General features: G+C 46.2%; 4 protein-coding genes and 1 pseudogene across 6 annotated transcripts; 2 read left to right on the top strand and 3 right to left on the bottom strand.

Annotated features, from left to right (window-relative positions):
• Positions 1-4,369: 4,369 nt before the first annotated feature.
• On the bottom strand, positions 4,370-5,598 carry LOC133893311 (protein DEETIOLATED 2-like; annotated as a pseudogene).
• Positions 5,599-6,210: 612 nt separating this feature from the next.
• LOC133893352 (uncharacterized) lies at positions 6,211-8,003 on the bottom strand. The gene is made up of 3 exons (XM_062334352.1): positions 6,957-8,003; positions 6,676-6,728; positions 6,211-6,543 (listed from the first exon to the last, which is right to left on the bottom strand). The coding sequence occupies exons 1-3, from the start codon at positions 7,812-7,814 to the stop codon at positions 6,438-6,440; spliced, it is 1,017 nt and encodes a 338-aa protein (XP_062190336.1). The 5' UTR covers positions 7,815-8,003; the 3' UTR covers positions 6,211-6,437.
• A 4,203-nt stretch (positions 8,004-12,206) lies between these two features.
• Positions 12,207-13,838, top strand: LOC133893353 (uncharacterized). 3 transcript variants are annotated; one of them, XR_009904474.1, is made up of 3 exons: positions 12,207-12,607; positions 12,812-13,497; positions 13,581-13,824. XR_009904474.1 is itself a non-coding variant. In XM_062334354.1 (2 exons), exons 1-2 carry the CDS (start codon positions 12,347-12,349, stop codon positions 13,821-13,823), a joined length of 504 nt encoding a protein of 167 aa, XP_062190338.1. In that variant the 5' UTR covers positions 12,207-12,346; the 3' UTR covers positions 13,824-13,838. The 3 variants fall into 3 exon arrangements, 2 of the variants coding, with proteins under 2 accessions (XP_062190338.1, XP_062190339.1); XM_062334354.1 differs by lacking the exon at positions 12,812-13,497 and having other exon boundaries at positions 13,581-13,838; XM_062334355.1 differs by lacking the exon at positions 13,581-13,824 and having other exon boundaries at positions 12,211-12,607; positions 12,812-13,564.
• Positions 13,839-15,253: 1,415 nt separating this feature from the next.
• On the top strand, positions 15,254-16,572 carry LOC133892840 (carboxylesterase 15-like). Its single transcript, XM_062333806.1, has one exon. The coding sequence runs from the start codon at positions 15,430-15,432 to the stop codon at positions 16,417-16,419; it is 990 nt and encodes a 329-aa protein (XP_062189790.1). The 5' UTR covers positions 15,254-15,429; the 3' UTR covers positions 16,420-16,572.
• Positions 16,573-19,376: 2,804 nt separating this feature from the next.
• LOC133892920 (carboxylesterase 15-like) lies at positions 19,377-20,620 on the bottom strand. The gene has a single exon (XM_062333913.1). It carries the CDS (start codon positions 20,577-20,579, stop codon positions 19,548-19,550), a length of 1,032 nt encoding a protein of 343 aa, XP_062189897.1. The 5' UTR covers positions 20,580-20,620; the 3' UTR covers positions 19,377-19,547.
• Positions 20,621-22,117: the final 1,497 nt, after the last annotated feature.

Below are 22,117 nucleotides of genomic sequence, written 5' to 3'. Positions count from 1 at the left end.
TGAAGAAAGAAGTGGGCAAGCTGCAAAGCGATTAAGAAATTCCAGATACGCGAAACTGTCCGTGCAATCTTTTTTGCTACTTGGACAAAAATCTACACACACAGCTAGCAGATGTGTAACATGATTTTTTCCCCTTATTTTGTCCTTTTAGGTGTGTATTTACGCCAATTTACAATTCTTGTCGGTTCAGAATTATATGCACTTTGAGAAGTTTTTGTTCTGAAACCATGATTAGCACACTTTTGAATTTCTGATTAATGAAGCCGGTAGGTCATAGAAAGAGAAGAACGTGATCAGAGAAATGAGAAGTGCGTCAACTTGTCTGCGATGGGATGCGTAACACGGTATATATATAGCGCGCAATCGATCTTTCACCTGACGATCACAGGGATAAATTTAACCTGTCCCAACATTTCACATTTGAAATTTGTTTCAAAGTTCAAACAGGTCTTCACATTTGACGCGATATGATTAATTAATTATATATTTAATCTGGATTCTGAACTGACGTATATAATCCTGCACCAGAAGTACTCGCAAATACCTTAATCTGCACAGTCTGAGTCATCAACTGTAGACGACGATTTTTTTTATTCGATGCAATGACGTTTAATTTCAAGCAAACTATCGGTGAAGTAGGATTTATGTTTTTTCATAGCGTGATTGGCAATCTCAAAAACTATTTTTACCAGTCTCGGAAGGTTCTTCTTGACTACATTTTTAATGAAGACATTAGAGAAGGTTGTGTGAATTCATAACGCATTTAAAAACATTCAGATAACTTAGCCGTCTAGGCACGTATGACTTGCTAGTAAATTAAACATGTCACTCTCAGTGCCCAGTGCCCACAGTGGCGTGGCTTTTCATCCTTGACCGGCCAATCATACTATAATGACAGTTTAACTACACTTATAACAACCCAGGGCCCTGAATTAATACAAGTAAAAGTCTAGCTAATCCGCAATTTTCTTCGCAGAGTCAGCAGATCGGCGTTAGCACAATCAGTGCAGATTTGTTGACATCTTGAAGTGGATCGAGTTCAAGTGTGTAGTCTGAAACCAAACCATTCGCAGGATCGATCAAGACCTTGTCAATTAATTTCAGTACACCTTGGCAAAATCTTTCAATAGAACTGCTAATCATATGACACCATCATAAACTACGATCATTCAGCCAAGTCATCAGTTGTTATGATCCTGACTTTTGAATCTGAATTCAGTCAAATTTGAATGAACCCATTCAACGTAACAATGAAGTAGTTAACACAATTTCAGGTTGAAGAGATTGACATAGTATGCAGAGAATGGAAGAGCAGTAAATTTAAGGTGCATCATCTGCTGGGTTGAATTGAAACCCCAAGACCTTTAGACTTCACCCCCTCTATTTTGTGACAAAAATGGAAGTAATGCTAAAGCTGGCCTAATGGACCTGACAGGCTGTCTCGGCCCACAGCACAGTCCGTGATGGAGCGTGCAGGGCCGGGTTGGCTCGAGCACATGAGTGGGCCCAATCAGCACGTTTAGGCCTAGTTAGACCATTTAGAAAGGAAAAATCCCAAAAAATAAAAAAATCATGAAAAATCTCCCTAACAGGCCATACCGGGTCGTGCCAGCACACCGTGCCGAGGCCTCGGCCTGGCTAATCGTGTCATGCCGTGCTCAGGCTAGGCCAAAAAACCCGTGCCTCGTGCCGGCCCAGCTTTGAGTAATGCTTCACTTGAGAAGGAAGTTTGTCATTCTTTTGAGCCATTCATATTTTTTTTTTCAATCAATGCAGCATGAAATCTTATTCTTCCTGCACACTTTGAACCACACGGTCGGATTATATCGGGCCTACTTGGTTTGCAAATTAAAGTTACCATGCCTAATCTTAGGCAACCACAATTTTTAGTAGCCATTGTTTGGTTGCTGCCGCAACTAGAACTTGACTAACTTTTAGCCACACGGCCCACTTATCATATAGTAAAGTTTTTTTTTTTTTGCCAAACTTCACCAAGGTTAGATGGTCAAATTTTTTTGCCACAAAGTGTGGCAAGATTAGGGCATGTTTAGTTCATGATCACAAGTTGCCACACTTCAAGTTAGGCAAGGCTGACCATGTTAGACGCATGTTTGGTTCACAGCTACAATTGTCGCAAGATTCTTCTCCTACCACCTGGGTCTCACATGTCATAGACTCAAAAGGTGTGGCAAGATACCCTTAGACTAGCTAAAAGTGTGGCACCAAATTTGTTTACCTAACCTTAGGCGAGTGTGGAAAATGTTGGCAACCTTAGGAAATTAATGAAACTTTATTATCCATACATGCCCATGTTTCCTATAAAATTTCCTATGATTCAGTCATAAAACTTTACACCAACCACAACAAAATTATTTCACGATATAGCTTCGTTGCACGCCAAGGCCTCCAGACATATGTGACGACCATGAGGTAATGACCTAATTCGGTAGCTATGGGATGTGGTCGGCCTCTCCTTGGCCAACTTCCTGCCGGTGATGGGGGATGAAGGACGCCGGGTGGCGTCGGGTAGCTAGGGTAGCCAAACATCAAGGAGATGAGAAGTAGAGAATCTGGGATAAGATAAATGATTGCTTTATTGTTTGATTCACTAAATGTCATACTGCACTTTATATATAGAGCTTGGCCGACTACCTCTCCTACTCGGCTAACAGTCGATTACAACTTCTATTCAGTCCTTGACCGAGACCCAAACCGACTCAAACTCCTAACTAAATTGGACTGCAATCCAAACCTACCAATCTTATCTCTACCTACCGAATTGAACACGGCCTCCTAATCCTAACCGACTATCCTAGCTATCCAAACCTTCCTAAATTACATAATCCAACTAAGATAACTTAAACTGCCACTTTGATCTGCTGCTATCTTTGGTCGCCACCTACTATATGTCTTACCGACTATAACAACACAATTCCACTAGTTTTTTGCTCCTCGGTCATAATTGACTATTGAAGCTAAACAACCGATAGTGATAATATTAGCACCGTAGGTTTTAGTGAATCGATAATAATGAGCTGTTAAAAATGAGTGTTTATATAGCAGTGAACAATGCCATCATATACCCCAACAAGGCCTAAGGGGTTTAAGTGTTTTTCTCTTACAGGATACAACACAGTGCTTCAGGGGTTTGACAGTGCTTAGCTCAGGTCAGCCCGAAGCCCAGCAGGTTGCTTTGTTGGTCCCTTCGCCTTGAATCCAAGCCCTATCAAACCCTAACAAGCCAGGAGGTAAAGGCACTACGAGTTATACATCTTTGATCTACCTGAAATGAAATGATCTGAGTTATATTTGCCCATCGTCCTTTTCTTTTTTACAGAGAGGAGGACCTCAAGGAGTCAAGTAGATACTAGAAGATCAGTGGCGGGCGTAGGGGAAGGAAGTAGCGGGTTGCGCTTCTTCTTTCTCCTCTTCCTTCACTTTATCTCTCTCTTCTTCTCTTGTAAAAAATTGGAGGCTTGAAGGACTCTCAGGTGCGCCGAGGGATAGAGGAGCTTGAGCCCCTCCCGCCCCCATGGTAGATCCACCCCTGCAGAAGATCGGAAGGCGGGTTTTGATGGCATCTGCTGCCACTGGTGTTGTCGTCAGCTCGCATTGCTCACTATTGCAGCTAGTATCTGTCTATGGCTATGTGATAAAGCAAGTGCATTCTCTGCTTACGGCTTGTCTTTGTGTAAGGCCAAGGAACTCGTCTAGGTAATAGCTTGGGTATATTGTAAGTTTGGCAGAAAGAAAAACTATGTAAGGCATGTCAATGCTAGTTTATGAATGTTGAATTGGTTGCTTTTATACTTTGTTGCAGCTCCTACGTCCTTCCCTTCATTTCTTTCTTTTTTTGACAAGGCAGGGGATTAGCCCCCAGTAAAGATAATTTTTCAATCTGGTTTCTATTATAAGGAGCCAGTTCAGTAAAAACTAAAAGAAGAAAAACGAAACCGAACGCAAAAAAGAGCATGCAAGATTGCACACCTTCATAGGTACATTTGTTTGTTTGTTTTTCCGAGAACACGCAAGATTGCGCACCTTTGCATTGTAGATTAGGATGTCTACACGTATATATATGTATATGAACAAAAGGAAAGAAAAAGGAGGTTGTAGAACGATTCACATATTATGCAGAATGGATAAGCAGTAAATAACTATATAAGTTGCATCATCTGATGAATTGAAACGAAACCCCGCAAAAAAAAAACTTTATGATAAGAAAATATACTTCACTTGAGAAGGAAGTTTGCCACATTCAGACTTTTTGATTAATCAACGCAGCATGAAATTATATTATCCGTGCACCCGTTTGGGGCACGCGGTCAGAATTATATCGTTCATGACTTCATGTAAAGTTCCTATTTTTCCTATGAAATTCCTGCGAAATTCCCTGTTTTTCAATCGCAAAACTGTACAAGTCACCAACTGCAAGTTTGCAACAAATCAAGATCAATTGATCACAACAATATCATATACACAAGAAAGTATATAGAGTTAGCACGAACTCACTACAAGACATACGGCACCAACGCTTTGATCCTTGCCGGGAACTCCTCGAACTTGGACTCGTACCACCTCCTAGCGGCGCAGCTCCGGCCGGCGAGGTAGACCGCCGTGCCGGAGGCCACGGAGAGCGCGTACACCGTCTGCGCGATCATGGCGAACCCGAAGAACACCATGATCTCGAAGAGGTAGTGCGGGCAGGTGGCGAGCTCGAACAGGCCGCACCTGGGGATCCTGTACCCCTTGCCACGGTGGTAGAAGTTGCCGGCGATGCCGACGGCAAAGATGAGGACGCCGGGATAGAGCAGGTCGACGGTGGGGTCCGGTAGGCTCCAGCTGACTACCTGAGGTGCTGCGCGTAGATCATGGTGACGGTGCTGAGCAGGTAGCTTTAGGAGATGGTGAGCGCCGCGTGGCGAGTGGCATTCTCCCACTGTACCGGTGAACGAACAGTGCCTGCGAAAAGAAAGCATAAGCAGACTTTCATACTTAGAGGCTAGAGACCAATCTAGAACGCAGGAATTTCACGGGAATAATGTATGAACTATTCATATTACAGTTCGCGTAGAAAATATAAAATTACGGCATGTCAAAAGAGTTGTATGTTAGTTTTGTTTGGCGAGTATCTGAACTGAAGAGCTGCTCTACTTCTATTTCTACTTGTACACTGGACTGCCAAGTGAAAACAAGAGTGGAGTTCAGAGCATTTAACCACCTCGAGAACCCGTTTGAGGAAGTGGACGGCGAGGGCGGCGCCCGGCGCGGCAAAGGACGCCTCCGCGGCGACGAGCGCCGGGGCGTAGGGCACCAGCATCCCGTCACGGCTCGGCAGGAGCGCGCCGGCGGCACCCGCCTTCGACCCCCGGCTGGCGGTCACGATGTGCGAGAACTTGGAGTCGGCCATGTGCTCGCCGCGGAGCTCCGAGAGTCCCCCGTTCGCCAGCGACACGAGCGACACCGCCGTCACGAGCACCGACGCCGGCGGAGGGTACAGAAACGGCGGCCACGACGACGGCCACATCTCTGACGATCTCCCTCCGTCTCTCGCGGTCTCGCGATTGGTGCCCCCTGGACTGCGTGAGCGGCGGTCGGTGTTGCTGCGCTCCACGGAGACGGCGCGAAGTGTATGTGGACGTATGTGCTTACACATCCTTGCGTTTCGCGTCATGGTGGTACGAGGCGCTCGCCACGTGTAACTATCCCGTGGTGCCACGTGTCGGTATAGTAGCTTTTCCGATGAGGAACAGGAGAGCCACGTCCGTAAGAAAGCGGTTCCCCACGGTTTAACTTCGTCACTGACATGTGAGATTCATTAAAAATTAGCTTATATATTAGTGATCACGTCATGTTATAGTTACATTAGAGGATCTTTTTCTCATCCACATGTGGCTACTTAGGATGAGACGTGGCGACGTTGGAGTGTGTCTCACGTGCGGATCACACGCTCGCAAATGCTCTGCAATCTAGCAACAAGTCAGTGGACAGTAGCCATGCATACATGCAGGTACAGTAAGTCAGATTCATCCTGCTAGGTATCCACATTGCCTGCAGTTAGGACCTCTACCTCTTCGTCTCTCCCGATGAACACAACATAGTTTGTCCAACACCAGCACGGTGCATGATACGCAACATTGCATTGCAGGATGTTTTAATTGACCCTCTATTTACAAGAGTTCTACGCAATTTGAACTGCGTACATACACATTAGGCTTGCATTGCAGGATGTTTGAATTGACCCTCTATTTACAAGAGTTCTACGTAATTTGAACTGCGTACATACACATTAGGCTTAAGGCCCTGTTCAGAACACGGAAATTCTTTCAGATTCTTATAAGAACCTGAACTGTATACTATGAAATTCCTGCCTTCCAAACGGTCTACAGAGGCCACAACTTACGAGTCGAAACCGGAAATGCGAGCCGGAACAGTCATCACAACGGGGAACACCATGGCCGTATGCTCTGGCTCTGCATCCGGTGATCACCCTTGGATCGCTCCAGGAGAAGATGCTGTCCGAGGAGGAACGTCGTCGACGAGCTGGAATTCGAGAGACGCCGGTGGCGTACGGTCAGTTTCATATTCCGCTGGCTTGCACACAGATACAGAGGAAATGGAAGGTGACACTGACACCGCTAGTATACATAGAACTCTAGAAGAAGCCTTTTTTACCTGGCTGCAGATGTAGAGCCTGTCTTTCCCCATAACATTGTGGAGAAGAACCACTGCAGAAATTAGATGTGTTTAACATTAATATCACAATGGTAAATGATCATCTCATCGGCTAATAGCATTAGAGAAAGATAGAAAAACAGGAACACGAAAAATTGCTGCTCTCAAAATTGAAACAATTTTACTTGTCAATCCAGCATCCAGTATGGCAGTATGTCTGCCAGTATCCAAGCGTGATAAGTTCACAAGCAACAGCATCATTGCAGAACTAAAAATTGTACCTTGCAAATGGCGAGCACAGAGAAGCGCGGCCTCTCCGCCGCCACGACGACGGCCCTCGCCGCAGCTCCCTCCCGGCACCAGCACAGCTGCCGCACCACCTCCCTCGCCAGTGCCACCTGCGCCCGCTCCGCCCGCAGCGCCGCAAACTCCCGCCGCACCACTGCGCTGTGCGCCTCCAGCGCATCGACCCTCGCGTACAGGCTGAGACACCCTGCGGCATCGACGGCACGCTCCTTCCCCACCAGCGCCGCAGCGGCTGAGCACGGCACGTCTACCGTGTACTCGAACTCCTGCGCGGCCGGAGGCGGAGGCGGCAAGGGCGACGGCTCCTCAACCACCGGGCCCTTGGCCTCCGTGTTGCCGCCGTGGCTCACCCCGCCCGCCTCTGCAACGACGAGTTCGACGGCACTCTCCTCGTCGTCGTCGGGGTCTATGCCATGGGCTCGGAGGAGGGCGGCGTACAACTCGGCGAGCGCGGAGACCGCCGCGAGCTCGTCCTGCAGCTCGCGGTCGCGGCCGGCGCGGCCCTCGGCGAGGCGGCGGAACTCGCGGGCCTCGATCAGCGCCGCGGCCTTGTCGCTCTGCAGCCGCGCGATCATCAGCATCGCCTCGCTCGCCGCGGTCTCCGCGGCCCCGCGCTCCGCGTCCAGCTCGGCGCGCAGCGCCGCCACGGCGCGCTCTGCGGCCTCCTTCTCCGCCCGCAGCCGCCCCACCGCCTCCTCCAGCTCCTCCACCCTCCGGCCCGGCGCCTCCGCCGCCGCCTCCTGCACTCTGGCCTCACCCAGCGAGCGACGCCTCACCGAGCGGCGCCACGTGGTGGCCAACGACGACGGGGCGGTGGCAGAGCCGGGATCCATGGAAGCGTGTGGTGGCCGCCGGCCGGTGACCGTTAACGGTTGAGGTGGTGAACGGGACGAGACGGGCGGCAATTTGGCCGGGTTGGATTACAAGAGGTATGGGCTGGACAAGCTGCGTCGAGGTGTATGGTTGAGCTTTCCACGTTGCCTTGAGCCATGAGATCGAAGCGCGACCACAGCTGCAGCCTGCAGGGTTGGAGATGGCCAAACCTGTTGAGTTGGAAAACGAAAATTCCATTTACGTTAAAATTTATTTTAAAGGGATATGTAAAATAAATTACAGATATATGAGAAAGAAAGATAACCGAGATATATCGTACGTGTAAGGACATACAAAATTATATTTCCTCTACTCAGTGTAAGATTAGTTAGCTACAGTGCAGGTGGACATGCCGTAGATTTCATTTACCCCAAAAAAGAAGTTCTATAAACATTCATAAACAAGGAAACGAAAAAAAAATTCGGCAGAGGCGACAAAATGTTATCTCAATCTGTTTTTCCTTGTCTGCAGGAACAATCTGTTTTTCCTTGTCTGCAGGAACAATGAGAGCCAGTGGTTGCTTGCGTTTGTCCTTTGCTGGAGCGTTCGGCTGGAGAACGCAGAAGTCGACAGCTCGACCATTGGTTTTGCTGGATCTACAGCGTTGGTTCTGTAAGAAAAGAATAAGGTAGTAAAAGTTTAGAAAGAAAAAAAATATACTTTTAGTCCCTCAAACTCTTTCATTGATTAATTTTGAGTCCTTATTACATCAAGATATAACTCTGTCCTACGTGGCATTTCTAACTGAGTCATATTGACTTAGCTGGGATGATATGGCTTCAGGCTTCTGACCCACACGTCAGTGTTGCAGTTTCTTGGTCACTGTAGATCTTGTTATCATCTCCCTCAAAGCTCGACAGATGCTTTCTATCGCTTGTATGTGCTATATGGTTGAGGCCGATTCCTCTGTCCTTCGGAAGGGGAAATTCTGTAATATAGTGCGTACATATATTCTATTAGAATCATTTATTTGTATTGATATTAATATTGGGATAGATGAAAAAATCATGAATAAGTGAGAATATCAACGGATAGATGAGTATAAGGTGTAAGAGATGGACGACCGAGATAAATCATACGTACATACCACATTATGAATTTACATAGACCATCCTCCTCCCAAGCTTTCTTCAACACCATGGCTCACCTACAGGCGGAAGAGAGGGATGCGCGGCGTGGCACCGTACCTGACGCCAAATTGGGTGAGCCCCAATATATTATGTACGTCCTTCCCCCTCCACTCTGCCTTAGGTGTTTTGGCTTCTCTATGTTTAAATTCTAGCTCCACTCATGTCTTAAAAGGTGGTGGAGTAACATGCAAAGTCCCTTTATATCCTTTTCCTTTTGTCTCACACATTCTCTCTCACTCGCTAGCTCGTTTTTTTGTTCTCTCTAACATAAAGACACTGCTCACTGTTTGGTTTTGGGACGATGATCTGGAGAGTTTATGTAAGGTGTTTATGAAGAGGCGGGAGACGGGATTGGATGTGGAAGCCGGCGGTAGCAGAGGAGAAATGATGCATCCTACCAATTGGGTTGTGGGCTTGAAGCAGTTTTGTTGGTACTAATACCCACAAACATCGATGGTGGTGAGTATGTCCTTAGCATCTAGGTTAGATCTATAGCTGTGGATCTTAAGGGGGCTTTAGCCTCCTGTCGGCTAGAACTCTATTGAAGATTTGAGGTGGAGGAGGAGGAGAAAGAGAAAAGAGAAGAAAAGAAGGAAGAGGAGGTGAAGGAGGAGGAAGAAGAGAGACTCACCTACCCATTGGATCTACGTCCTCCACTGTTTGGCATAGAGTAGGAGCGGAGACGCTCTATCACTATTAACTTCAACTAAAATCCAATTTTTCTATACAATAACCGAGTGTTTTATGCCCTTGGAACACTTTTTTTGCCTTCATCGTTTTCTTCTTCAAGTTATGTGCGCAATGTTGAGGTATGAAAAACCAGGTGTTTCTAGACCTCGAATACCCGATGTTTATATTTGTGTCAGAACTTATGCAATTTTAAAGTATTCTTGGTGCAAATTAATAGTTAGGTACTTTATTGACTTTACGTACCAAACAGAGATTTATTAGTTATTGGTCGAGAAAATAATTGAATATCAAGTAGGCAAGGTGGGAGGAGTGGATTAGGACCCTCTACAGTAATACACAGAGCTTGATATATGTGTCCAGACCCTGTATCAGCATCTATACATTACTGTAGTCTCTGTGCATTACTACATGTGATCCGTATCCAGAAGGAGTTGGTGAGGAAGGTAGTGCTCACAAACTAGGTGCTGGAGCTCACAAATGATTGAATGTTAGACAGATGGTTCCCTAAAAAATTATTTATCTTTGTCTTCGGGACGTTATAATCGTTACATACTCATATCAGACAATCTGCGTACTCAAAAGAAAATTAGGACCGTCAAACAGTAAGCTTCTCTAACCAACAGATTATCCAGGCAACCACTTTTTATGACAGCTGGCTTCTCATAATATTATAAATAAGCTTTCCTCTTATTGGTTCTAATACTACTCTTCATTTCGTTTTCTGCCAACTTTAAAAATTCCTCTGATTGGGACTGTACAATAAAAGTCAAATCAGCTGCACTTCGGCGACGTTCTCCTTCTCTCTAACTCTATTCCGTTCCTGCCACCATTGCCTTACCGCATTAGAAAATGTCAGATGAAGTCTTTCTTCCATAGGAAAAATACAAAAACCTCCCAAAATTCACTTAGATTTTAAGTTTCCTCCTAGGAGTTGTTTTGTTGCAAAAACCTCTCAAAAATTTGACTTTGTTGAAAAAATTCCAAAAAATTAAAAAAATCACAAAAATATTTTAAAAAAAAACTAGAGACAATTCTAAGACCTTCTATGAATTTTTTCAAAAATAATATGCTTTGCATTATATTTCATAAGAGGAAGTTTGAAAAAAAAAATATATGCAGCTCATTATTTAACTCATGTTATTTTAACTTTGTCATGTCTACCATTATTTTTCCTACACAAATAATTCTTTAAGTAAACTAATAAAAGTGGTTTCACTAATTTTGGGTGTTATGGATTAGTTATGAATTAATCTATCTGCAACACATTTACTCAATCCTGCACGTTACAATAACTATTTCAAGATTTTATGTATTTTTAGAAAATAGAGGATCATGTAAGAAGACTAAAAAAATTGGTTTCATAATTTTTAGATTAGTAAATAATTAACTATGCTTTAACTCAAACTAATAAATGAGCTGCACGTTTTTTTTTTCAAACTTCCTCTCCATGAAATATGATGCAAAGGATATTATTTTTGAAAAAAAAAATCACAAAATGTCTTAGAATTGTCTCTATTTTTATTTTAGAATTTTTTTAATGATTTTTTAATTTTTAGGGGTGTTTTTGCAACAAAATCAAACTTTCAGAGTTTTTTTTAAAAAAATAATTTTTAAAGAGAAAGTTAAAATTCAAGTAACTTTTGAGTTTTTTTTTTTCATTTTTCCCTTCTTCCATTGCAAGAGGGGGCGATTGCTTTTTTCTCATCCTACCAGATGTCACGTACCAAAATGCCACTCTACCAAAACTTCACTCCTATTTGTCACTGGGTCCACTTGTCAATGAGATTGGATAAACAGTAGCCATCATGGTGCTAAAAACAATATTTACGAGCTAAAATTCTGGTGTAATTCAAACAAAAAAACCAAAAAATATGTCAATTTTTTACATGCACTGTAATTCATAAGAAACCTATTTTAACTGAATTCACTAAAATTCTTGTGCAGAATTCAAACTAAAATTTACCAAAATATGCTACTTTTGCAACTTCTAGTAATTTTTAAGGCCTTACAAAAATTTCAAAAAAATCTGAAAAAAGTCACTAATATTCCTCTAATGTGATTTACTAATTTCTAAAATTATATCACACCCTAGGTTATAAGGTGAAAAGGTGAGTTCCTTTGTAATGCCCATTTATTATAATGTGATGTACTAATTTATTAGTAACGCCTATTACAAAGGAACTCATATTTTCACTTATAATCTAGGGTAGAAAATAATTTTAGAAATTAGTATATTATGTTAGAGGAATATTAGTGTTTTTTTTAGCTTTTTTGAGAATTTTTGTAAGGCCTTAAAAAATGCTAGAAATAGCATATTTTGGAAAATTTTAGTTTAAATTGTACACATATTTTTAGATAAATTTAGTTAAAATTGGTTGCTTATGAATTATAGAGCACGTAAAAAATCAACATATTTTTAGTTTAAATTACACAAAAATTTTAGCTCTAAGTACTGTTTTTCAGCTCCTGATTATTACTGTTTATCCGATCTCACTAACAAGCGGACTCGAGTAGTAAATAGAGCGAAGTTTTGGTAGAGTAGCATTTTGACCTGTGACATCCGATAGGATAAAAAAAAAAGCAATTGCCCCAGTCCTTGGAGCGTCGCCTCGGCCGCACTCCCTAGAACCTTCTTCTTCTCCCGTATACGAGCCTTCTCTAGCAGCTCCGGTATGGCGGAGGATTCGCCGGAGCAGCAGCAGCGGAGCGTGGAGGCGAGGGAGACCGTAGAGCTGACGGAGAAGGAGGAGCGGATTTTCCGGAGGCTTCTTGATGTCGTCCGCCACTTGGACCTCGCCACGCAGCTGCGCGTCGCCGGTGCCTTCCTCCGCGGTACGACCTGGACGCCAAGTGGGACGCCTGCCTCGACCTCTCCATCCGCCGCATCGCCTACTCCTCCCTCGCCGGCGCCTTCGCAAGCCTCCTCCTCTTCCGTAAGGAATCCCATAACCACCCCCACTTTACCTCCTCGCTTTGCTTTGCGGCCTCTGTAGCTTACTTAGCTAGCTTGTCCCCTTCCACGAACAAATTCACTCGTGCTGCCTTGGTCTTTGCCTTGCGCACAGGACAGAGACCCAGCAGTCCTCTATGTTTTGACAAATTCACTCGTGCTGCCTTGGTCTTTGCCTTGCGCACAGGACAGAGACCCGGCAGTCCTCTATGTTTTGGTGCAATGAACAACGCTGATAGTGCTACTTTGGTGCTGGATGGGTGGATACGTCTGTTAATTTAGGGTTATTGCGGATGCTCGTGTTCCATTTTTGATCGGACAGGCTACATAGGCTGCGCACGTCCAAGTGATTCTGTCAGTTTGTGGATCAATGCGTGTATGAACCGGTTGCTTTAGGGCATTGCAGAGAAATTGTTTTGACTATCTGCGGTTATTAGGAAGTCACATTTGTCGGAATTGAGTTATATATTGTGAGTTATATACGGGTATCAGGATTTGCAAGTATTGTGTGAAGTTGCAAGAGGGCAAGTGAAATTTCCTTAAGTTCATTTACTGTGTGACATAGAGAGAGCACTGCATTATGAATAAGCTGCAAGATGAGGAAATTAAACCAAATGCGAGGAGGCTCGGGTGTTTTTTGATCTGCTTGTCATTGATGTAGGGAGGCTGAGCTTCGTATTAGGTTTGTCATGGCTCTCTCTGGTTGGCAACAACTTGTTTGCTTACTCTTAAGTTCATCAGACTTGGTGTGGACAGAGCTTGTTGTTTGATGATTATTTTTTATGGATGCTCTATCCTAGAGGTTTTAGGGTTTTCTGTGGGATTTCTCTCATGTTATCACCAGAAACCAATTGTATTCCAGTGCACTTGGAGGTAATGAAACAGCTGTTATCGTCATATCAATGCCACTCTTTTGAAATGATCTCATTTTCTAATGATTGGTCTTGCAATTTCAGAAAGTAAAGCAATTTCCCTGTGAGAAAATTATGGTTGTCATTATGGAGGCTTCCAGGGATCTTGCACGAAATGTTATGCCGAAGTCAGAGACATTGGCAAAGATCCAAGTCTATTTGAGCTTATCCACAAACCAAGAGGTGCTGATGGAGGCGGTTGCTCTTGCCAAGGTTAAAATGAGAGTTAACGACGATTATAAATATTTGCAGTTTTACCAAGATCCAGTCAAAATTTTAAAACTTTAACTGTTAATAGCTTTCAAAATATTTAGTTTAGAAACATAAAAATCATATATGTAGATTTGTATTAAAAAATATTTTCATGATATTATATTTTTATTAGATATTATAACTATATTTAATAGAAAATAATGGTTAAAGTTGCATATCAAAGATCATAAAAAATCAAAAGCAATAAACATTTATGATCCGAGGGAGAAGAAGGTATCAACGATATGGTTGATAAGCATGTAACAATATGGTTGATAAGCATGTGGAAGAAGAGCAGATGCATAGCATTAATGGAGTGCCCATTCCTGCTAATTTTTTGTTGCCCCTTTTCCCTTGAACTAATGTCAGACCCCGTGATTGTGGCATCGGGTCAAACATATGAACGGGTTTTCATCAGGAAATGGCTTGACTTGGGTTATAATGTCTGCCCAAAGACACGTCAAACATCGGGCACACCAATTTGATTCCTAATTACAGTGTCAAACAGTTGATTGAAAATTTGAATTATACTATATCAGTGTAGAGATTTCGATTCTTTGAGTATGTTTAGGGTTCATGTCAGAGAAGTTGGTCAGTAGTCACATGTCAATTGCATCAACTGTGATCCTAATTGGATCAGGAGATGCCTCAGTTAGCTTGTTTATTGGCATTGGATTATTAGGGTCTATATGGGTGAGAAAATCTATGTTTCTACCTCAGTTAGCTTATTGCACGCTCTTGCCTTGGCGACAGGCCATATGGCGCGCCAACGCGTGCTATTTTCTAGTCATCATCTAATCTTTTGCACATAACACACCTCGTGTCAAGCTCCATACATGGTCTTCTCAAATTTACTCGAAGTGCAAGAGTATCATGCGCCAAACGCCACATAAGATGACGTCGTTGCCAACTTGACGCCACATGGGCCAGATTCGGATCCCTGATGTTGACATCACGGTGATTTCGTCGCTGATATGTGGATCTGGTTTCACATGTCGGTGATGATGCGCAATGTCAGTGGATCCTCATCCCAAAACCAGAGTCAAACAGGTTGAGAGACTAGTTTTAAACGGTTTCGAGAGTCGGAGGGCATTCTAATCTGGTATAAAAGTTGAGTTTAAACTGAGGTAAGAGTTGAAGGACTAAAGTTAAACCTTTTCTAAATTGCTAGCAATTGCGCGTATGTTTCACCCACGTGAAATCAACTTAGAATCAAAATATAATAATATATGGAACGTAAATATTAGACGTATAAATATAGAAGATAAATAATGAGATATTAAATGTATTTTTAAAATATATGAAAGGTAAATATTGGACGTTTAGATATAGAAGTTAATTAATATGAGATTAAATGTATTTTTAGAAAGAGGAATGGAGATAATCTTTGCACGGTAACCGTTTGATCAACTCGAGTGAACGATAGAGATCGTATGATTCTGCTATAATTTGTGTATTTTATATAGATAAAAAATTAGGTAGAAGTTCAAAAACAATGGAATGTTGGGTGGAGGCTCTCCTAAAAATTCACTTCTCCCCGTCTTATATAAGCACTCTGCCCTCACCACTTGCTCCCGCAACGCATCAAAGCAGCTTCTCCCAAAAGTACTAAACACGCGAACACATCTAGTGGTAGCCAACCATGTCGTCGTCGTCGCCGCCGCGGGAGCCGTACGTGGTGGAAGACTGCCGCGGCGTGCTGCAGCTGATGAGCGACGGCACGGTGCGGCGCAGCGCCGAGCCGGCGTTCCCGGTGGACGTCCCGGAGGACGACTGCGGCGTGGAGTGGAAGGACGTCACGTGGGAGCCGGAGCACGACCTCAACGTGCGCCTCTACCGTCCGGGCCACCTCGGCGCGGCCAACGACGCGCAGATCCCCGTCGTGGCCTACTTCCACGGCGGCGGCTTCTGCCTCGGCTCCGGTCGCTGGCCCAACTTCCACGCCTGGTGCCTCCGACTCGCCGCGGAGCTCCCCGCCGTCGTGCTCTCCTTCGACTACCGCCTCGCGCCCGAGCACCGCCTCCCCGCCGCCCAGGAGGACGGTGCCAAGGCCATGTCCTGGCTCCGCGCGGACGCCGCCGCCGACCCCTGGCTCGCCGACGCGGCGGACTTCGCCCGCGTCTTCATCGCCGGCGACTCGGCGGGCGGCAACATCGCCCACCACATCGCCGCCACATTCGGCAAGACCGGCCTCAGCCCGCCGGTCCGGCTCCGCGGGTACGTCCTCCTCACGCCGGCCATGGCCGGCGAGGCCCGGACGCGCGCCGAGCTGGAGTGCCCGCCCGACGCGTTCCTCACCACCGAGATGTGCGACAGGTACGCCCGGCTCTCGTTGCCCGAAGGCGCGACCAGGGACCACCCAGCGATCAACCCGGCGGGGCCGGAGGCGCCGGGGCTCGAGGCCGTGGAGATGGCCCCCGTGCTCGTCGTCGCGGCGGAGCGCGACGTGCTCAGGGACCGGAACGTGCACTACGCGCAGCGGATGGAGGAGGAGTGGGGCAAGGACGTGGAGTACGTGGAGTTCGCCGGGGTCGGGCACGGCTTCTTCCAGGTGGACCCGTGGTCGGAGCGCGCCGACGAGCTCGTCCGGGTCGTCCGGCGGTTCGTCGTCGACCACATGGATTCGGAGTAGGACGGGTTAACCACTGCTGGATCAATAATGGCACGCCACATCGCACATGGATGGCTTTGCTTTGCTATGCTTCTTGGTGTCAATTATTTTCTGGATTAGGATGGGTTGATTAATCGCCGGATGCATGGATTTCTTGTTCCTTTTTGCTTCTCATTTCCGTCTACGATTTGCTCTTAGGCTATCTCTAATTTCGTACCCTATAATACTATTACAATATCTATTATCACTATTACAACACTGATTTTTCTAATCATCTCTAACAAATACTCTATAAATCAGTTCTATTTTTCCTCTCCTATATTAAATTATTTTTCTCTAACCGAGCCGTTAACTCCACACCTCAAAATATCTCCTTCCGCCTCCCCTCCCTCCCCATCTTCGTTCACTTCGCCGCCCCCTTCCTCGCTCCCAATCTACCACCGCGCCCCCTCTCTCCCTCCGGCACCGAGCTCCGTCGGCCACTAGTGCTGCTCCTAATCCGCCACCGCGCCCCTCCCACCCTCCCCATCCGTCATAGCGCCCCCTCTCTCCCTCCCCATATGCCGGCGATGTTCCGGAGGCTGGTGATGCGGGTGGCCCCGGCTGAGCGACTGGCCGGGGACGGTAAGGAGACGAAGAGGGAGAAGGATAAGAGGCTGCCGGGCATGGGCGTGGGCACGGGCGGGGAGGCGGATGTGGGGTCGGTGGCACTGGATCGGATGGTGCTCAGCTTCATGGAGGACCAATGCTACTCCCCATCCGCCACCGCGCTCCGACACCGAGGTCCACCGTGCTCCGGCACCGAGCTCCACCGCGGTCCGCCACCGAGCTCCGCCACCGCGCCCCCTCTCCCCGAGCTCCAACACCGTGCTGTGCGCGGACAACCTGGTCGCCGTGCTCGGCAAGTACAACTGGAGGGAGATGGTGTACGTCGGGCCGCCGTCAGAGAGCCACTCCACGAACACTACTTCAGCCACAGCGGCGGCGACCTACTCGCGGAAGAAGCAGCCGCCTCACCGGGCTCCGCCCTTTCGCGGGAAAGGCGCGGCGGTTGGGGAACAGGAACCTCCACAGTGTTGCGGTCGACTCCATCCACCTTCAAATTTGCCGTCGGCTGGATAATTTTTGCGGAGCTCCACATTACTGTAGAGGCTGATACAGATTCTGTTGGGGCGCTAGCAAACGGCATCCGACGTAGATATCGATCCGGAGTTGGATGCCGACTCTTTTAGAGTTGACCTTAATTTGTTTCACCTTTCATAGAATTCCAACAACTTTTAGATTCGACGAAAGAACAATGTCAATCTGATCACGATAGTAATCAATCAAAATGAAGATTAAGCTTGTAGACTCTTGATCGCCCTTTTCACTGCTCTGAATGTTCACTCCTTGTCGAAATAATGGCTCGCACAAACGTACGCGCTTTTCCTTTTTCACCTTTTGCAGAGAGAATTATTGTGTCGGCGGGAGGAAGACGATCCGGAGGAGATCCGATCCACCAAACTGATGGTCGTTAGACCATCCCGAGAGTTATTTCGTGGACGAGAATTTCTTCATAAAGAAATTTAATAGTTTCTTTTTACGATTTTTTAACAAAAAAAATTCTAAAGCTATTTTTTTGACAGGATTCTTTCTCCTTCCTTTTCACAAATCACTTCAAATATAAGTTGATAGATGAAAGAAAATAAAAAGAACAAGAATGGAAAACGAATCAGAAAAGGAACGAAATGATATAAATATGATTGGAGATGATTTTAAAAGGTGCAATGCAGTATAGTTGGTGTTTCTTTATCGCTGCTTCAATACGGCCACGGGCCTAATGTATAAGATATTAGCTTAACAAAATAACATATCATGCTGCCATGTCGACCGGTGAAGCATGCCTTCATGATTTCCTTTATGTGAGATCTTTTGAGCTATTTATCTTTTTTATCAGTGACCGTAGAGAGTCGGTTAGCTGTAGCCATGGATTAGCGTAATTATCTTTTTTTTCACGCGGCACATCAAATAAATAGAAATTTTGTGCATTGGACAGTTAATGAGGGGTTAGCAGAGTGATAATTAGCCAAGATATTTATAAAAGCATGAAGAAATATGGAATCTCTTAAAAAAAGAAATATGATATGTGTCATCTTGCAGCATCAAGGTTTACTGGAGGTGAGATTTTAGGACTGAAAACTCCTGGTATCTTGTGTTTCCTGTAAATGGAATAGTTTTTGAGTACTTATGAGCTGAGGGCTAAGGCACTTAGAATTGCTGAAACTACAAAATGTGCTGAAAGGAGAGGTATGTGGTAGTACCACGAGGATCTTGCTTATGCTCTTGATGAAAAGTTAGCTAACGCCTATTGGTGTTTCTTGACGAAGCTAGGTGGGTGTAGAAATTGCTCCGCGGGGGTTATCGGGTTGGGTCCCCGATTTGAGTCGGGATCGGAGTCTAGGTTTAATTTGTATCTACAGTGGCTCGCGAGCCCCAATTTAGGTCAGATCTGGGGTGGACACTCCCCCCTCCCTTGTGCGGCGCCTCCCCTTTCTCGGCTCCCCCTCACCTGCGGCCGACAGTCGACAACATCATCGGGTTTTGGGTCCCTGACAGGGCGAGAGTTGAGGGTGATTTTGCACCCGATAAGAATTTCGGAGTCGAGTTGAGTTTGATAGTCGGGTTTTAGATCGGGTACATTATCGCTCCACTTGATCCTGACCCGACATGTTACCACCCTTAAGTCAAGAGCTGCTACTTGCATAAGCATATGTAAAAAAAACACGATTGTAATTTTTTTCTTAAAATACATAGGGGAGCTACGCATCGTGAAATTAAGACGGAACGGAACACAGTTCTTACAAACCAAACGAAGAACAAGAGAGAACACAAATAAGACGGAACGGAATACAGTTCTTACAAACCAAACGAAGAAAGAGAGAGAACACAAATTTAAGCAACCACACGGCTAAAGCAATGCCCTGCTGTAGTAGCAACTGTTTAATCAAGTTCACCGCAGCTTTATTTCCAGTTTAATGCTCGATTTAACATGCACAATGCAAAATTTGCAATGATGCAAAGCATGACACGACAAAAGCGTTACACTGACTGGCGAGCAGCGTGCCAGTGTCACGGGATGCGTCCGGACAAGCGGACCGAGTCACGCGCGCTCAGCTGGGGGGCGCCGGCGCCGGCGCCGGCGCGTCGCAGCCGTACACGAACTGGCGCACGACGCGGATAAGCTCGGCTGCGGCCTCGCTGTTCGGCTTGAAGATCGAGAACGCGTGTCCCTGCCCCGCGAACTCGACGAGCTTCACGTGATTCTTCCCCGCCGCCTTCAGCCGCGCGACGTAGTCCCTGCTCCGGTCGATCAGCATGTCGCGGTCGCCGGAGGCGACGAGCAGCGGCGGGAGGTCTACGGGGCTCAGCACGGGGCTGTCCGGCCCGAAAGGGTTCGCCACCGGGTGGTCCCTCGTCGCCCCCGCCGGCAGCGCCAGCCGCCACATCTGGTCGTACAGGGCCAGCGTCATGAACGCGTCGGCCGGGCACGCTGCCTCGGACGCCGTCCTCTGCTCGCCGCCGAAGTACGGCCAGAGCAGGACGCACCCGGCAATGTGCGCGGGGGCGGCGGCGAGGCTCCCGGATCCGCATCCGACGACCGCGTGGTGGGCGATGTTGGCGCCGGCCGAGTCGCCGGAGATGAAAACACGGCCGAAGTCCGCCGACTCGGCGAGCCACGGGTCGGTGGCCGCGGACGAGGAGGCCTGGGCGCGCAGCCAGGAGAAGAGGCTGCTGACGTCGTCGAGCGCCGCGGGGAGGCGGTGCTCGGGAGCGAGGCGGTAGTCGGCGGAGAGCACGACGGCGGGGAGCTCGGCGGCGAGGCGGAGGCAGGCTGCGTGGAAGTCGGCCATGGCGAAGCTGCCGATGCAGAAGCCGCCGCCATGGAAGTAGACGAACACCGGGAGCTTCTTGGCGCAGCCGTCGCCAGCGTCGGCGGACGGCACGTACATGCGGAGGCTGAGGTCGTGGGTCTCGTCGTACACGACGTCCTTCCACTTGACAGGCGCCGCGGAGGGCAAGGGCGCGTTGTCAGGGAGGACAAGCGCGGCCGGTGCGCGCTTGACGGTGCCGTCGCTCAGGAGCTGGACGAGGCCGAGGCAGTCCTCCACGACGTGGGGCAGCGGCGAGGTGGACGACGACATGGTGATATGGGACAAACGTCGCAAGCAACGTGCTATATCATGGTGCTAGGCCGCCAGCTGGTGTTTGACGTGCTATAATGTGCTCTGCTGGCAATTAAGTGTGAGTGATTGCTAAAAAAAGTGGTTAGAGATTTCAATTTTGTTTTATAATTTTTTTTTTCACTAGCGGAAGTACCAAAATTTCGGTTACTTTCGTTTTTTGCTACGTGAGTTCCACGTGTCAGTGAAAGAAAATTTCAGATTAGATATTTCATTCTCATCCAAAATTACTGAAATTAGCAGAATTTTACCGAAGATTTGGGAAATTTTAATCCCTGGTAGTGGCAATATATGGAAATCTAAGCAGTACTCAGTATAGGTTGATAAAATTCCATTAGGCTGTGATAATGATAAGTGTGACCTACACTCACATGTTATTGACCTAATAAACTGTATTTTGGTAAAACGAAACTTCGCACGTGATTTTAAGAGCGAACTATAATATTTACTCTTTTTTTATAGCTAGAGTTGATTCAATCTCGTTGAATTGACAACAAATTAGTTCAATTTTCGCCCCGAACTAATGGGCAGGACCTCTCGATGGTTTAAGTATCGAAATACTCTAAGTACATGTCTTTGTTTAGATAATGGAAAATAATTCCGACCTATGCATCATGATGCACACAGACTAGTACACTACTACAATGTTTCAACACAAAGCTTAGAACTCTTACTACAAGTCTCCACATCACAAAGCTGAGAACTCTTACAAGTCTACACCACATCATAATCGATTTCTGAAATAAGTTGCTGAGTTACTCTCAAAGTAGATATATAGTCAGATAACTCCACGTGGAGAGTAAAACAGAACATGACACTGAATCATTGAACTGGAGATAGAAGAACAGGGATGTATTTTCATCGATCATCATCACTCGAATTGCTCATCGTCGCATTTAGGGTCTATATTTGTCGGGCGAGCAGTGCAGGAACAGTAGTCAGTAGGGATAGGAGTTTCTTCCAGAGTTGAAACCACCATGAGCAGTAGATTTGCACCTTCCATGAGTTCCTCCCCCAGTTATCCTTCAGCAGAGAGCAGACCCAACAATATTTTTGAAAAGGAAGACTTGCCCAAGATTTGATAAAGACACATAGCAGATTTCACAACATTTTTCTCAAGGCAATCCTTGTTCTTTGATTTTCCGTATTGTCCAACTCAGTGTGGATAAACTGATCACATAGAGTCAGGACCCATATGTTTGTAGCCATATTAAGAAAATAACTAGTTATCCCCTGGATTGCTTTTGCTATCGGACATAGGAAAAAGAGATAGGCATTGAGTTCATTGTCAGTGCAAATAATCTGAGTTGCAAGATTGGAGAAAGGCAGGTGCCGTTGTGGACTTGTGGTAGATAGGTTATTCTCTTGGGTTCTTGGCTGCTTTCTTGTTGTTGAGGTGGTAGTTAGATTGCAATCTGATATTGTAGTATCTGTTCCTGGACTTTGTCGGACTGGCCACAGTGCTCTTGAGTTCTGTCATCTGTCACTGTGCTGGTCAC

Source organism: Phragmites australis, chromosome 15, assembly GCF_958298935.1.
Source record: "Phragmites australis chromosome 15, lpPhrAust1.1, whole genome shotgun sequence".
In the NCBI taxonomy this organism is placed as follows: domain Eukaryota; kingdom Viridiplantae; phylum Streptophyta; class Magnoliopsida; order Poales; family Poaceae; genus Phragmites; species Phragmites australis.
Note: the sequence above shows the minus strand (reverse complement) of the source record. Positions and strands in the feature narration are given on the sequence as shown.

What these genes read in the sequence shown, in the direction of transcription:
- LOC133893352 (XM_062334352.1), bottom strand. Translation starts at nt 7,814, where the DNA reads ATGGATCCCGGCTCTGCCACCGCCCCGTCGTCGTTGGCCACCACGTGG. An exon ending in CTGTGCTCGCCATTTGCAAG is followed by an intron (nt 6,729 to 6,956) that starts GTACAATTTTTA and finishes TAATTTCTGCAG; the next exon opens with TGGTTCTTCTCCACAATGTT. An exon ending in GGCTCTACATCTGCAGCCAG is followed by an intron (nt 6,544 to 6,675) that starts GTAAAAAAGGCT and finishes CTCGAATTCCAG; the next exon opens with CTCGTCGACGACGTTCCTCC.
- LOC133893353 (XM_062334354.1), top strand. Translation starts at nt 12,347, where the DNA reads ATGGCGGAGGATTCGCCGGAGCAGCAGCAGCGGAGCGTGGAGGCGAGG. An exon ending in CGCAAGCCTCCTCCTCTTCC is followed by an intron (nt 12,608 to 13,580) that starts GTAAGGAATCCC and finishes TTGCAATTTCAG; the next exon opens with AAAGTAAAGCAATTTCCCTG.
- LOC133892840 (XM_062333806.1), top strand. Translation starts at nt 15,430, where the DNA reads ATGTCGTCGTCGTCGCCGCCGCGGGAGCCGTACGTGGTGGAAGACTGC.
- LOC133892920 (XM_062333913.1), bottom strand. Translation starts at nt 20,579, where the DNA reads ATGTCGTCGTCCACCTCGCCGCTGCCCCACGTCGTGGAGGACTGCCTC.